Consider the following 16,656-nt stretch of genomic DNA (forward strand, 5'->3'; position numbering starts at 1 on the left):
CTGTACCGGTACCCCCTGTATCTAGCCTCCACATTGACTCTGTACCGTAACACCCTGTATATAGCCTCCACATTGACTCTGTACCGGTACCCCCTGTATATAGCCTCCACATTGACTCTGTACTGGTACACCCTGTATATAGCCTCCACATTGACTCTGTACCTGTACACCCTGTATATAGCCTCCACATTGACTCTGTACCGGTACACCCTGTATATAGCCTCCAGATTGACTCTGTACCGTAACACCCTGTATATAGCCTCCACATTGACTCTGTACCGGTACCCCCTGTATATAGCCTCCACATTGACTCTGTACCGGTACCCCCTGTATATAGCCTCCACATTGACTCTGTACCGGTACCCCCTGTATATAACCTCCACATTGACTCTGTACCGTAATACCCTGTATATAGCCTCCACATTGACTCTGTACCGGTACCCCCTGTATATAGCCTCCACATTGACTCTGTACCGGTACCCCCTGTATATAGCCTCCACATTGACTCTGTACCGGTACCCCCTGTATATAGCCTCCACATTGACTCTGTACCGGTACCCCCTGTATATAGCCTCCACATTGACTCTGTACCGGTACCCCCTGTATATAGCCTCCACATTGACTCTGTACCGGTACCCCCTGTATATAGCCTCCACATTGACTCTGTACCGGTACCCCCTGTATATAGCCTCCACATTGACTCTGTACCGGTACCCCCTGTATATAGCCTCCACATTGACTCTGTACCGGTACCCCCTGTATATAGCCTCCACATTGACTCTGTACCGGTACCCCCTGTATATAGCCTCCACATTGACTCTGTACCGGTACCCCCTGTATATAGCCTCCACATTGACTCTGTACCGGTACCCCCTGTATATAGCCTCCACATTGACTCTGTACCGGTACCCACTGTATATAGCCTCCACATTGACTCTGTACCGGTACCCCCTGTATATAGCCTCCACATTGATTCTGTACTGGTACCCCCTGTATATAGCCTCCACATTGACTCTGTACCGGTACCCCCTGTATATATATATAAAATGAAGGGTGGTTCACACACACACAAAATAGACAGAGGTTCTGAAATTCCAATATTGTGTTTTTTTCCCCCTAACTTTTCTGTCACGGATACTTGGATCTCGGGGTCGAAGGCTAAAGACCTGTCCTACTAATCGACCTCCGTCTTTCTCACAGGTGTACTTTGGCACGTCCCACCCACGCTCCTACATCTCAGCCAACGTGATGGGTATTAAGTGTGTGACAGGGATGTCATGTTTGATGAGGAAAGATATCTTGGACCAGGCTGGAGGGCTCATAACCTTCGCTCAGTACATCGCCGAGGACTACTTTATGGCGAAGGCCATCGCTGACAGGTACAGACATTACTTTATCATACATGTTACAGCTAACCTGAGGTTATCTGACCCTGACCCTAACTCTGACCCTGACCCTAACCCTGACCCTTTATCATACATGTTACAGCTAACCTGAGGTTATCTGACCCTGACCCTAACCCTAACCCTGACCCTTTATCATACATGTTACAGCTAACCTGAGGTTATCTAACTCTGACCCTAACTCTGACCCTAACTCTGACCCTAACTCTGACCCTAACTCTGACCCTAACTCTGACCCTAACCCTGACCCTTTATCATACATGTTACAGCTAACCTGAGGTTATCTGACCCTGACCCTGAGGTTATCTAACCCTGACCCTGACCCTAACCCTGAGGTTATCTAACCCTGACCTTGACCCTAACCCTGACCCTTTATCATACATGTTACAGCTAACCTGATGTTATCTGACCCTGACCCCGACCCTTTATCATACATGTTACAGCTAACCTGAGGTTATCTGACCCTGACCTTGACCCTGACCCTGACCCTTTATCATACATGTTACAGCTAACCTGAGGTTATCTGACCCTGACCCCGACCCTGACCCTGACCCTTTATCATACATGTTACAGCTAACCTGAGGTTATCTGACCCTGACCTTGACCCTGACCCTGACCCTTTATCATACATGTTACAGCTAACCTGAGGTTATCTGACCCTGACCTTGACCCTAACCCTGACCCTTTATCATACATGTTACAGCTAACCTGAGGTTATCTGACCCTGACCTTGACCCTAACCCTGACCCTTTATCATACATGTTACAGCTAACCTGAGGTTATCTGACCCTGACCTTGACCCTAACCCTGACCCTTTATCATACATGTTACAGCTAACCTGAGGTTATCTGACCCTGACCCCGACCCTGACCCTGACCCTGACCCTTTATCATACATGTTACAGCTAACCTGAGGTTATCTGACCCTGACCTTGACCCTAACCCTGACCCTTTATCATACATGTTACAGCTAACCTGAGGTTATCTGACCCTGACCTTGACCCTAACCCTGACCCTGACCCTTTATCATACATGTTACAGCTAACCTGAGGTTATCTGACCCTGACCCCGACCCCGACCCTGACCCTAACCCTGACCCTTTATCATACATGTTACAGCTAACCTGAGGTTATCTGACCCTGACCTTGACCCTAACCCTGACCCTTTATCATACATGTTACAGCTAACCTGAGGTTATCTGACCCTGACCCCGACCCTTTATCATACATGTTACAGCTAACCTGAGGTTATCTGACCCTGACCTTGACCCTGACCCTGACCCTTTATCATACATGTTACAGCTAACCTGAGGTTATCTGACCCTGACCTTGACCCTAACCCTGACCCTTTATCATACATGTTACAGCTAACCTGATGTTATCTGACCCTGACCCCGACCCTGACCCTTTATCATACATGTTACAGCTAACCTGAGGTTATCTGACCCTGACCCCGACCCTGACCCTTTATCATACATGTTACAGCTAACCTGAGGTTATCTGACCCTGACCTTGACCCTAACCCTGACCCTGACCCTTTATCATACATGTTACAGCTAACCTGAGGTTATCTGACCCTGACCTTGACCCTAACCCTGACCCTGACCCTTTATCATACATGTTACAGCTAACCTGAGGTTATCTGACCCTGACCTTGACCCTAACCCTGACCCTTTATCATACATGTTACAGCTAACCTGAGGTTATCTGACCCTGACCTTGACCCTGACCCTGACCCTTTATCATACATGTTACAGCTAACCTGAGGTTATCTGACCCTGACCTTGACCCTAACCCTGACCCTTTATCATACATGTTACAGCTAACCTGAGGTTATCTGACCCTGACCTTGACCCTAACCCTGACCCTTTATCATACATGTTACAGCTAACCTGAGGTTATCTGACCCTGAGCTCAATACAGCCTGGTTTATCATATAACGTATGTTGACACTTCTTCTGAATTGTGTTTGTCTATCGTACTCCCAAGTCTAAGCATGCATTGCCCTGATGCATTTAGTGCTCTGAGCTCTTAGTGCTCTGACAGTTGAACCATGAGACAATTATTGTTTTAGGAAAGTTTAAAATGAAGTTGGCTATAAAGTTTGCATATTGTACACATCGAAACACAAGGAATAGTGTTTTTGTTCTCGGCTGTTTAAGGGCACAAATGTCTCTCAACATTCCTTGTTTATTGATGGTGTTGGTCAGTCTTCAAAATGTAAACTTATTATTATTTTTCAAAAATGTAAAAGAATTATATAAATAATGTATTTAGCCTTTTATTTTACAAAGCAAGTCCGTTAAGAACAAATTATTATTTACAATGACGGCCGACACCGGCCAAACCATCAGGACGCTGGGCCAATTGTGCGCCGCCCGTTGGGATTCCCAAACGTGGCCTGTTGTGATACAGCCTGGAATCGAACCAGGGTCTGTAGTGACGCCTCTAGCGCTGAGGTGCAGTGCCTTAGACCGCTGTGATACAGCCTGGAATCGAACCAGGGCCTGTAGTGACGCCTCTAGCGCTGAGGTGCAGTGCCTTAGACCGCTGTGATACAGCCTGGAATTGAACCAGGGTCTGTAGTGACGCCTCTAGCGCTGAGGTGCAGTGCCTTAGACCTGCGCCACTCGGGAGCCCTGAACCCGGTTCCCATCTTTGCCTTTTAACCCCTGACACTTTGACCTGTTTTATTGTTGATCCACAAAACATTGATGATTTGACCCGGTCGTGTTTTGGTGTTATTGAAAACGTTCATTGGATTACCGGCCATTGGCCAGCAATTCTTAACTCCAGCTCTTAAAGGGGAAGTTAAAGGGGAAGTTCACTATTTTACAACTTGATGTTAGATATATTTCCTCAACCTGAAAGGAGTCTATGGGCAAGGAGGCTCTGTAATATGTGGCTTGGTTTTCTTTAAGCAGCCATCTACAAAGGTCTGCCAACTTTAGCCACCGCTAGCTAAAAATCAACGTGAGTGATTTGTGGCTGAACTTTGAACCGAAGGGGCTAACTGTTTCCTTTGTCCCTCTCTCTTTATCTCACAGGGGATGGAAATTCTCCATGGCAACGCAGGTAGCCATGCAGAACTCCGGGTCCTATTCAGTTGCTCAGTTCCAGTCCCGTATGATCAGGTAAACAAACTATCAGGGCTTAGACTTTCACACTCAGCCACTGTTATAGAGCAGATTCCCGGAGGACCAAGGGACCGAGTTCTTTCTCTCCTCCCTTTTGTACTTGATTGATCAATTTAAGTAGACACAACTCTCCGGGAATTGAGTTTGACACCCTCTGTCCTAGATTATTTGAACAAGTGGCATTTTATTTCTAAAAGCTAGTTTAGCTGTTTCAGTCTCCCAATAGTCCACTGACTAACCTGCCACATTGGGATTCAGATGGCTTCAGATCTACTGACTCTGATCAATGTCATTCATTTTTTTTTTAAAGAGATCAAATATATTTTTCACTTGTGTATAGTGTGATAAGACATTATAGTGTGATATAGGCTAAAGTTACGTAGATGTGTCTATAGATTAGTCTAAGGGTGTCTCATCCATAGAAACATAATGTTTTTTTTAACGCCTGCTTTATTGCTATGTGGACACTCAAAATGGCCGCCAGTCCACTACTTCCTGCTTTATTGCTATGTGGACACTCAAAATGGCCGCCAGTCCACTACTTCCTGCTTTACTGCTATGTGGACACTCAAAATGTCCGCCAGTCCACTACTTCCTGCTTTACTGCTATGTGGACACTCAAAATGGCCGCCAGTCCACTACTTCCTGCTTTACTGCTATGTGGACACTCAAAATGGCCGCCAGTCCACTACTTCCTGCTTTACTGCTATGTGGACACTCAAAATGGCTGCCAGTCCACCCATTATAACGTAATTGACCTGAATGGGGACACCCGTTGATTTGTAATTCTGTGGTCTGTCCCTCCCCTCTCAGGTGGGCCAAGCTTCGTATCAACATGCTCCCCGCCACCATATGTGAGCCCATCTCAGAGTGTTTCGTAGCCAGCCTGATCATTGGCTGGGCCGCGCATCACGTGTTCCACTGGGATATTATGGTCTTCTTCATGTGCCACTGTCTGGCGTGGTTCATCTCTGACTACATCCAGCTCCGAGGAGTTCAGGTACACACACACACACACACACACAGTCTGGCGTGGTTCATCTCTGACTACATCCAGCTCCGAGGAGTTCAGGCACACACACACACACACACACACACACACACACACACACACACACACACACACACACACACACACACAGTCTGGCGTGGTTCATCTCTGACTACATCCAGCTCCGAGGAGTTCAGGTACACACACACACACAGTCTGGCGTAGTTCATCTCTGACTACATCCAGCTCCGAGGAGTTCAGGTACACACACACACACACACACACACACACACACTGTCTGGTGTGGATCATCTCTGACTACATCCAAGTTAACCAGGTTGTCTGCTATTAATGTTATGTCTGGGATGTAAAAACTGATAACCACCGCTCGTTACTCTAACTGAGACACAGAAAAGTTCAGAATAAATCGTGTTGAAGAAACCAACGGAGTATGTTTTTCCTTCTCTCCCTACAGGGCGGTGCGCCGGCCTTCTCCAAACTGGACTACGCTGTAGCCTGGTTCATCAGAGAGTCCATGACCATCCAGATCTTCCTGTCGGCCCTGTGGGACCCCACCATCAGCTGGAGAACGGGGCGCTACAGGTTACGATGTGGGGGTACGGCCGAGGAGATCCTGGATGTATAGCTACCAGCTTAAGTCCACCTACAGGGACACATGACCCGAGTCCAATCACCCCCAGGGGCCAGAGACAATACCAGACACAGACTGCTCAGCATCCTATATAGTCAACTACTTTTGACCAGGGCCCACACTTGCTTTTATGTTTCTGCTCTGGTTTAAGGTAGTGCACTATATAGGGAATAGGGTTCCATAGGGCTCTGGTCTAAAGTAGTGCACTATATAGGGAATAGGGTTCCATAGGGCTCTGGTCTAAAGTAGTGCACTATATAGGGAATAGGGTGCCGTTTGGTATACGGCCAGAGAGAGATGGCAACATTGAGTGGAAGAAAATAAACAACCCGCTGTGCGCATGACGAGAAGAAGGAAACTACCCGCTGTGGGCATGACGGGTAGAAGGAAACTACCCGCTGTGGGCGTGACGGCGAGAAGGAAACTACCCGCTGTGGGCGTGATGAGAAGAAGGAAACTACCCGCTGTGGGCGTGACGAGAAGAAGGAAACTACCCGCTGTGGGCGTGACGGCTAGAAGGAAACTACCCGCTGTGGGCGTGACGGCTAGAAGGAAACTACCCGCTGTGGAAGTGACGAGAAGAAGGAAACTACCCGCTGTGGGGGCGTGACGGCTAGAAGGAAACTACCCGCTGTGGGCGTGACGGCTAGAAGGAAACTACCCGCTGTGGAAGTGACGAGAAGAAGGAAACTACCCGCTGTGGGGGCGTGACGGCTAGAAGGAAACAACCCGCTGTGGGCGTGACGGCTAGAAGGAAACTACCCGCTGTGGGCGTGACGAGAAGAAGGAAACAACCCGCTGTGGGCGTGACGGCTAGAAGGAAACTACCCGCTGTGGGCGTGACGAGAAGAAGGAAACTACCCGCTGTGGGCGTGACGGCTAGAAGGAAACTACCCGCTGTGGGCGTGACGGCTAGAAGGAAACTACCCGCTGTGGGCGTGACGAGAAGAAGGAAACTACCCTTATGGGCGTGGCGGGTAGAAAACGTCATCTGGAATTCATCGTGTTTGATGGTTTTTAACCTGTGTGTTGAAATATATAATTTATTACTAATTCTTTTTCTGTCTATCATCCAAACTGTTGAAAACCAAGATCCTCCTGTCGTGAAGTGAGCGCTACGTCCCAAATTACACCCTATTCCTCATTTAGTCTTGATTCTATACTCATTTAATATTGTTTTAATGTGAAAACTTAAGGTCCAAACCTAGGAATTCTCTTCGTTCCATTTTTTTGGGTTTATTGGCCAGGTTTTCAAGCACCATGGTCTTTCTGCTGTGAGGTTGCTGGCTATTTTCAACAGACTGGATGCGTCGCAAATGGCTCCCTATTCCCTGTGTAGTGTACACCCTATTCCCTGTGTAGTGTACACCCTATTCCCTGTGTAGTGTACACCCTATTCCCTGTGTAGTGTACACCCTATTCCCTGTGTAGTGTACACCCTATGCCCTGTGTAGTGTACACCCTATTCCCTGTGTAGTGTACACCCTATTCCCTGTGTAGTGTACACCCTATTCCCTGTGTAGTGTACACCCTATGCCCTGTGTAGTGTACACCCTATTCCCTGTGTAGTGTACACCCTATTCCCTGTGTAGTGTACACCCTATTCCCTGTGTAGTGTGTGGCGTTTGACTAAAGCCCACAGGGGTGTCATTTGTGATACAACCATGGTCTTAACCAGGGGTATTCAACTCTGACCCTACGAGGTTCAGAGCCTGCTGGTTCTCTGTTCTACCTGATCATTCATTTCACCCACCTGGTGTCCCAGGTCTAAATCAGGCCCTGATTAGAGAGGAATCACCCACCTGGTGTCCCAGGTCTAAATCAGGCCCTGATTAGAGGGGAATCACCCACCTGGTGTCCCAGGTCTAAATCAGGCCCTGATTAGAGGGGAATCACCCACCTGGTGTCCCAGGTCTAAATCAGGCCCTGATTACAGGGGAAACGATGAAGAAGTGTGCTGGAACTGGCTTGGAGTTTCAGAGTTGAGTTTCGGCTGCTGGATAGGCTGATCTGATCTAGTAAAATCACTGTCTCCAGCTCCTGGAGCTGTATTGGGTGTGCAGGCTTTTGTTTCAGCCCAGCACTAACACACTTTTTAGCCCATGATTAGCTGAATTGGGGGTGTTAGTGCTGGGCTGAAACAAAAGCCTGCACCCCTCTGACCCTACAGTATGAAGCTCCGTGTCTCTTTTCTCTCTCTGAACTATGAGAATCCTCTTGTTCTTAACGTTCCTCTGACTCGACACGCCTGCTCTGTCAGCGTTCTCTATTGAAACAGAGGGCCCTGACTATCTCGCTTTACTGGAGAAGGAAAAACGGCAAGAATGCACTTAGTCAAAGGTTTTTGGAAATGTTACTTTTTGTTGTTTTTGTTGGAATATGATTATCCAAATTGTCCATGTGTTTCAGTTTTCTGCCCCGATTCATTTCATTAGTGTCACATTGTCTAGTGTGGAAGTTCAATAGCTGTATGTCTGACCCAAATAGCACCCTACCCCTAAATACTAGACTACTTGTGACAATTGCCTGCCAGGTGTCGACTCTGGGGTTGGGTAGATGTGGGGGTGGGGGGTCAACCAGATTTAGACTCTGGGGTTGGGTAGATGGGGGCGGGGTCAACCAGGTTTAGACTCTGGGGTTGGGTAGATGGGGGCGGGATCAACCAGGTTTAGACTCTGTGGCTGGGTAGATGGGCGGGGTCAACCAGGTTTAGACTCTGTGGCTGGGTAGATAGGGGCGGGGTCAACCAGGTTTAGACTCTGGGGTTGGGTAGATGGGGTTGGGGGGGGTCAACCAGGTTTAGACTCTGGGGCTGGGTAGATAGGGGCGGGGTCAACCAGGTTTAGACTCTGGGGCTGGGTAGAGAGGGGCGGGGTCAACCAGATTTAGACTCTGGGGCTGGGTAGAGAGGGGGCGGGGTCAACCAGGTTTAGACTCTGGGGCTGGGTAGATAGGGGCGGGGTCAACCAGGTTTAGACTCTGGGGCTGGGTAGATAGGGGCGGGGTCAACCAGGTTTAGACTCTGGGGCTGGGTAGATAGGGGCGGGGTCAACCAGGTTTAGACTCTGGGGCTGGGTAGATAGGGGCGGGGTCAACCAGGTTTAGACTCTGGGGCTGGGTAGATAGGGGCGGGGTCAACCAGGTTTAGACTCTGGGGCTGGGTAGAGAGGGGCGGGGTCAACCAGGTTTAGACTCTGGGGCTGGGTAGAGAGGGGCGGGGTCAACCAGGTTTAGACTCTGGGGCTGGGTAGATAGGGGCGGGGTCAACCAGGTTTAGACTCTGGGGCTGGGTAGATAGGGCGGGGTCAACCAGGTTTAGACTCTGGGGCTGGGTAGATAGGGGCGGGGTCAACCAGATTTAGACTCTGGGGCTGGGTAGATAGGGGCGGGGTCAACCAGGTTTAGACTCTGGGGCTGGGTAGATAGGGGCGGGGTCAACCAGGTTTAGACTCTGGGGCTGGGTAGATAGGGGCGGGGTCAACCAGGTTTAGACTCTGGGGCTGGGTAGATAGGGGGGGTCAACCAGGTTTAGACTCTGGGGCTGGGTAGATAGGGGGGTCAACCAGGTTTAGACTCTGGGGCTGGGTAGATAGGGGCGGGGTCAACCAGGTTTAGACTCTGGGGCTGGGTAGATAGGGGCGGGGTCAACCAGGTTTAGACTCTGGGGCTGGGCATGGCAACCTTGATCTTGATTTAGTTACAATTATTTTGTTGCATGGGTAACCTCATGTTATTTTCTGGTCAATTTGTATTAGATTAGTCGTTAAAGCACCATTGCGCTATTGCCGTGGTGAAACGAATTGATGCCACATGCTGTCAGATTGATTCTCTTGTGCTGATCGTGTTTAGAACGTCTTCATGCTGACTACTAGCAAACGGTATGTTTCAGCTGTTATGGGAGATGGATACTTTAAAATTCGTCACAGGAATCTCCAATGGGCTCTTTCCACTGTAACCACAGCCCTGGTGTCTGGCCTGAGACTTTCCCTGGTGTCTGGCCTGAGACTTTCCCTGGTGTCTGGCCTGGTGTCTGGCCTGAGACTTTCCCTGGTGTCTGGCCTGGTGTCTGGCCTGAGACTTTCCCTGGTGTCTGGCCTGAGACTTTCCCTGGTGTCTGGCCTGGTGTCTGGCCTGAGACTTTCCCTGGTGTCTGGCCTGAGACTTTCCCTGGTGTCTGGCCTGAGACTTTCCCTGGTGTCTGGCCTGGTGTCTGGCCTGAGACTTTCCCTGGTGTCTGGCCTGAGACTTTCCCTGGTGTCTGGCCTGAGACTTTCCCTGGTGTCTGGCCTGGTGTCTGGCCTGAGACTTTCCCTGGTGTCTGGCCTGAGACTTTCCCTGGTGTCTGGCCTGGTGTCTGGCCTGAGACTTTCCCTGGTGTCTGGCCTGAGACTTTCCCTGGTGTCTGGCCTGAGACTTTCCCTGGTGTCTGGCCTGGTGTCTGGCCTGAGACTTTCCCTGGTGTCTGGCCTGAGACTTTCCCTGGTGTCTGGCCTGGTGTCTGGCCTGAGACTTTCCCTGGTGTCTGGCCTGAGACTTTCCCTGGTGTCTGGCCTGAGACTTTCCCTGGTGTCTGGCCTGAGACTTTCCCTGGTGTCTGGCCTGAGACTTTCCCTGGTGTCTGGCCTGAGACTTTCCCTGGTGTCTGGCCTGAGACTTTCCCTGGTGTCTGGCCTGGTGTCTGGCCTGAGACTTTCCCTGGTGTCTGGCCTGAGACTTTCCCTGGTGTCTGGCCTGAGACTTTCCCTGGTGTCTGGCCTGAGACTTTCCCTGGTGTCTGGCCTGGTGTCTGGCCTGAGACTTTCCCTGGTGTCTGGCCTGAGACTTTCCCTGGTGTCTGGCCTGAGACTTTCCCTGGTGTCTGGCCTGAGACTTTCCCTGGTGTCTGGCCTGAGACTTTCCCTGGTGTCTGGCCTGAGACTTTCCCTGGTGTCTGGCCTGAGACTTTCCCTGGTGTCTGGCCTGAGACTTTCCCTGGTGTCTGGCCTGAGACTTTCCCTGGTGTCTGGCCTGAGACTTTCCCTGGTGTCTGGCCTGGTGTCTGGCCTGAGACTTTCCCTGGTGTCTGGCCTGAGACTTTCCCTGGACTTAAACCCTGGTGTTGCACCAAGTGCAATTGGACCATCTCCTAGCCTGGTCCCAGATCTGTCCATCTCCTAGCCTGGTCCCAGATCTGCACATCTCCTAGCCTGGTCCCAGATCTGCACATCTCCTAGCCTGGTCCCAGATCTGTCCATCTCCTAGCCTGGTCCCAGATCTGTCCATCTCCTAGCCTGGTCCCAGATCTGCACATCTCCTAGCCTGGTCCCAGATCTGTCCATCTCCTAGCCTGGTCACAGATCTGTCCATCTCCTAGCCTGGTCCCAGATCTGTCCATCTCCGAGCCTGGTCCCAGATCTGTCCATCTCCTAGCCTGGTCCCAGATCTGCACATCTCCTAGCCTGGTCCCAGATCTGCACATCTCCTAGCCTGGTCCCAGATCTGTCCATCTCCTAGCCTGGTCCCAGATCTGCACATCTCCTAGCCTGGTCCCAGATCTGTCCATCTCCGAGCCTGGTCCCAGATCTGTCCATCTCCGAGCCTGGTCCCAGATCTGTCCATCTCCTAGCCTGGTCCCAGATCTGCACATCTCCTAGCCTGGTCCCAGATCTGTCCATCTCCTAGCCTGTTCCCAGATCTGTCCATCTCCTAGCCTGGTCCCAGATCTGTCCATCTCCTAGCCTGGTCCCAGATCTGCACATCTCCTAGCCTGGTCCCAGATCTGCACATCTCCTAGCCTGGTCCCAGATCTGTCCATCTCCTAGCCTGGTCCCAGATCTGTCCATCTCCTAGCCTGGTCCCAGATCTGTCCATCTCCTAGCCTGGTCCCAGATCTGTCCATCTCCTAGCCTGGTCCCAGATCTGTCCATCTCCTAGCCTGGTCCCAGATCTGTCCATCTCCTAGCCTGGTCCCAGATCTGTCCATCTCCTAGCCTGGTCCCAGATCTGTCCATCTCCTAGCCTGGTCCCAGATCTGTCCATCTCCTAGCCTGGTCCCAGATCTGTCCATCTCCTAGCCTGGTCCCAGATCTGTCCATCTCCTAGCCTGGTCCCAGATCTGTCCATCTCCTAGCCTGGTCCCAGATCTGCACATCTCCTAGCCTGATCCCAGATCTGTCCATCTCCTAGCCTGGTCCCAGATCTGCACATCTCCTAGCCTGGTCCCAGATCTGCACATCTCCTAGCCTGGTCCCAGATCTGCACATCTCCTAGCCTGGTCCCAGATCTGCACATCTCCTAGCCTGGTTCCAGATCTGCACATCTCCTAGCCTGGTTCCAGATCTGCACATCTCCTAGCCTGGTTCCAGATCTGCACATCTCCTAGCCTGGTTCCAGATCTGCACATCTCCTAGCCTGGTTCCAGATCTGCACATCTCCTAGCCTGGTTCCAGATCTGCACATCTCCTAGCCTGGTCCCAGATCTGTCCATCTCCTAGCCTGGTCCCAGATCTGTCCATCTCCTAGCCTGGTCCCAGATCTGTCCATCTCCTAGCCTGATCCCAGATCTGTCCATCTCCTAGCCTGGTCCCAGATCTGTTTGTGCACTGTCTTGACCGTAGGCTACCGGTTTCCTACTCTGCTGATGAGATGAAGGATATGACGATGATGTGGTTCCGTTTACTTCTATCTGTCTTGTCAAATCTGTTGTTGATACAAACTTATAAATATTATGGCTGATATTGCATTTGTCACAAATGGTACCCTATTCCTTATATAGTGCACTACTTTTGACCAGGGCCTTATTGGGGGGGGGGTTGCACACTATGTAGGGAATAGGGTGCCATTTGGGACACACACATTCTGGCGTTGTTTTTAATGACAGGAAGAGGAATGAAAAGTAACAGCAATAAAGGATTACAGTTCTCTGAACGAGATGTCGCTGTATTCCACTATAACAGGATATGAGAAATATATCACATCCTGTTTTGAAACATTTCAGATTTGTTATTGGAAGACAAGACCGTATAAAAAAATAAATAACATTTCATCTTTCAGATTCAATATTGTGTTGTTCCAGGAGTTTGAAACAATTATTCAATATAATAAAATGCATGTAAAAATGTCAAGTTAACTATTTGCTTTAAGGTTTTCAGTTAGCTGACGAGTAGATGAGTCAAATTCTTTGGAATTCTAGTCAATTCAGAAAGTAAAATCAATTGCTATTCTGAGTTGTCCTCCATTTTTAAAAAGCGTTTTGAATGGAGATTTCAGTGGACTTCCTGAATTGACTGAAATTGACCCCAAACCCCTCCTGATACTAGCACAGTATGTGGAGGCTTGAACTTGGTTAGGGAGAGGAACGCACTGCTTTAGACTGCTTCATGATGTACCCAACTATCTGTGAATGAGAGACTGCTTGCCTTGCAGTTCTAATGGACCAAAGTATCAAGTGTCTCTGGAGGGTATGTCCAAAATCAAACCCTTTTCCCTAATATAGTACACCATTTTTTGTGTGTTTTTTTGTTGTTGACCAGAGTCATGTTCCCGGTGGGGGTTGTACTTCACAAACAGGAGATGGAGTCATGCTGGCTTGGACAAAGCTACTCTGGTCAAAAGTAGTGTACTATGTGGGGAACAAATGGCTCACTGTAGCAGAACAGGGTCTGTTTGGAATCCATTCTGTCTATTTCAATTGTACAGATGTTATATTATTTTTTAAACATGTTACGATATGTATATTTATGAAGTTTGTTAGATACTTTTTTTTTTTTTTTTTTTTTTTTTTTTTTTGCTTTATGACGCCTAATTTATTTAAAGTTTTTGATGATTATTATTGTAGGTATTTAATCTATAAGCAGCGGGAAAACAAAAAGGCTGGACAAACTTCTGTTAAAAAAAAAAGTTTTATTTTTTATTTAATATGAATTGTACTATGAAGCAGAATAATCTACAGCTGGAAACTGTGCCATAGCAGGAGAAATTAAAGCTTTATCAAACCATACCAAGGTGTACAGTCTTCATTGTATACTAATTGTGTTTATACTATTATTATATACATGTAACTGACAAAATAAAGGAAGTACTTGAGTAAATGAGGTATACGAACTATGTTGAATGCAGGTGTGGTTATCTTTAGTTCTAAGCCATGTGATCAACAGTCTCTAACATGGCTTTAACTTTGGTGATCACATGGCTTAGAACTCAAGTTAAAGCCATGTTAGAGACTGGTGATCACATGGCTTAGAACTAGTCTCTAACATGGCTTTAACTTTAGTTCTAAGCCATGTGATCACCAGTCTCTAACATGGCTTTAACTTGAGTTCTAAGCCATGTGATCACCAGTCTCTAACATGGCTTTAACTTGAGTTCTAAGCCATATAAGACTCACTAGAATATATGAAGAGAACAGTTCAGAATATTGGGGATCAATTAAAGAAAGCATACATATTAATCTTCTGGTAGATTTCAAAATACTCTAATCTTTTATATTATTTAGCGTTAGGAAAATATAAGTAATAATGAAAACAGGACGGGAGAGCCTTTACGGACTAAATGTATTGATGAATCAAAAATAGTGGTTTGATTCCTCCTGAAAGTTGCCATGTTTTAATGAATAAATCCACAAAATACTGGAAGGCGAGAAAAGTGTGCAATCAGGGGTTGACCAGTAGTCCTATAAATCTACCCTGATAATCCTTCCTAATCATGGAACTGTGATGACAACAGTCCGGTCATCGTGAACCGTGCTTCAGGTTTAGGGGCGGCAGGGTAGCCTAGTGGTTAGAGCGTTGGACTAGTAACCGAAAGGTTGCAAGTTCGAATCCCCGAGCTGACAAGGTACAAATCTGTCGTTCTGCCCCTGACTAGGCAGTTAACCCACTGTTCCCAGGCCGTCATTGAAAATAAGAATTTGTTCTTAACCGACTTGCCTGGGAAAAATAAAGGTAAAAAAAAAAAACTGCTACCCTGAACTGATAATCCTTCCTAATCATGGAACTGTGATGACAACAGTCCGGTCATCGTGAACCGTGCTTCAGGCTCCAGGTTTAAACTGCTACATATGACCTGCTTTCCATAATGATTCCCATAGGCTACATGTCCCAGACTATTTCACAGCTTGTAAGACGTAAGCCTAATATGATCCACTATTGCTAGCTATCCTCAGGAACAACCAGGGGCGCAACTTTCAGTGGGGTTGGGGACATGTCCCAACCACATTCTGAAATGGCATTTTTGTACCCCCCCCCCCAGTGTTATCATTGGAATGTGATACAAGACACGGTAACGGTGTTCTTTAGGACCATCCAGACGCCTCCGAGCGGTCGGGTAAGCTGTTTTGAAGTTGTTTTATGTGTTAATGTGTTAAGTGTTTTATACAACTAGGTTTTAGGACCCAGTGAAGGCACAGCTTCTGGAAGGCTGGCTGGACTGGCATGGGAGAGTTGAGCATAGTTCAGTGTGTACGTGTTGCGCTCTTCCACTGAGTTGTAAAAGGAAGCAGAACAGAAACTGGCTACTCTTTAGATGACTGATATAGCTGGCAAGGTAACTGCTATTTAACAGAAAAAAAACCTCATGAGGAACAAACACAGGAACGAGACGGAGGGAAGGTAAAATAACAATGCAAAGGAAATTAACTACGAAGTCAGTGTCCGTTGTAAATGTACAGTAGGTGGATTTAACTGATGATATAATGAAAACATTCTAGAAATCAGAAATCAACTCGGTAGGTAGATTTAACTGATGATATAATGAAAACATTCTAGAAATCAGAAATCAACTCGGTAGGTAGATTTAACTGATGATATAATGAAAACATTCTAGAAATCAGAAATCAACTCGGTAGGTAGATTTAACTGATGATATAATGAAAACATTCTAGAAATCAGAAATCAAGTCAGTTTTGATGCTATACTGTCATTTTCACATGGCAACAGAAACCTATAGCTTGGGTCTCCAGATTTCATCCCTGAAAGGTCATAAGGCCACTATGTCATAAACAGCCCTGTGGTATAGGTGATATATATATTGATATGCTTCAGCCTGCTGCAATATGACTGGTTTCACATTTGTCTCCAGCGATCCTAAGGTAAAACAATTAACAAGTAATTTATATTTATAATCCCCTTAATCAAACAGCGTACTAATGTACCTAGCTCTTATCAATTTGTAAATTACAGTGCAGGAGGATTTTGTATTTCACCTTTATTTAACCAGGTAGGCAAGTTGAGAACAAGTTCTCATTTACAATTGCGACCTGGCCAAGATAAAGCAAAGCAGTTCGACACAGACAACAACACAGAGTTACACATGGAGTAAAACAAACATACAGTCAATAATACAGTATAAACAAGTCTATATACGATGTGAGCAAATGAGGTGAGATAAGGAGGTAAAGGCAAAAAAAAGGCCATGGTGGCGAAGTAAATACAATATAGCAAGTAAAACACTGGAATGGTAGATTTGCAGTGGAAGAATGTGCAAAGTAGAGATAAAAA

The 16,656-nt window shown here is 47.6% G+C and overlaps 1 protein-coding gene across 1 annotated transcript; it reads left to right on the forward strand.

Annotated features, from left to right (window-relative positions):
• The first annotated feature begins 1,172 nt into the window (after positions 1–1,172).
• Positions 1,173–8,755, forward strand: LOC135533023 (ceramide glucosyltransferase-B-like). The gene is made up of 4 exons (XM_064960421.1): positions 1,173–1,379; positions 4,449–4,535; positions 5,352–5,538; positions 6,005–8,755. The coding sequence occupies exons 1-4, from the start codon at positions 1,249–1,251 to the stop codon at positions 6,173–6,175; spliced, it is 576 nt and encodes a 191-aa protein (XP_064816493.1). The 5' UTR covers positions 1,173–1,248; the 3' UTR covers positions 6,176–8,755.
• Positions 8,756–16,656: the final 7,901 nt, after the last annotated feature.

The sequence above is a fragment of the Oncorhynchus masou genome, unplaced genomic scaffold, assembly GCF_036934945.1.
Source record: "Oncorhynchus masou masou isolate Uvic2021 unplaced genomic scaffold, UVic_Omas_1.1 unplaced_scaffold_2163, whole genome shotgun sequence".
In the NCBI taxonomy this organism is placed as follows: domain Eukaryota; kingdom Metazoa; phylum Chordata; class Actinopteri; order Salmoniformes; family Salmonidae; genus Oncorhynchus; species Oncorhynchus masou.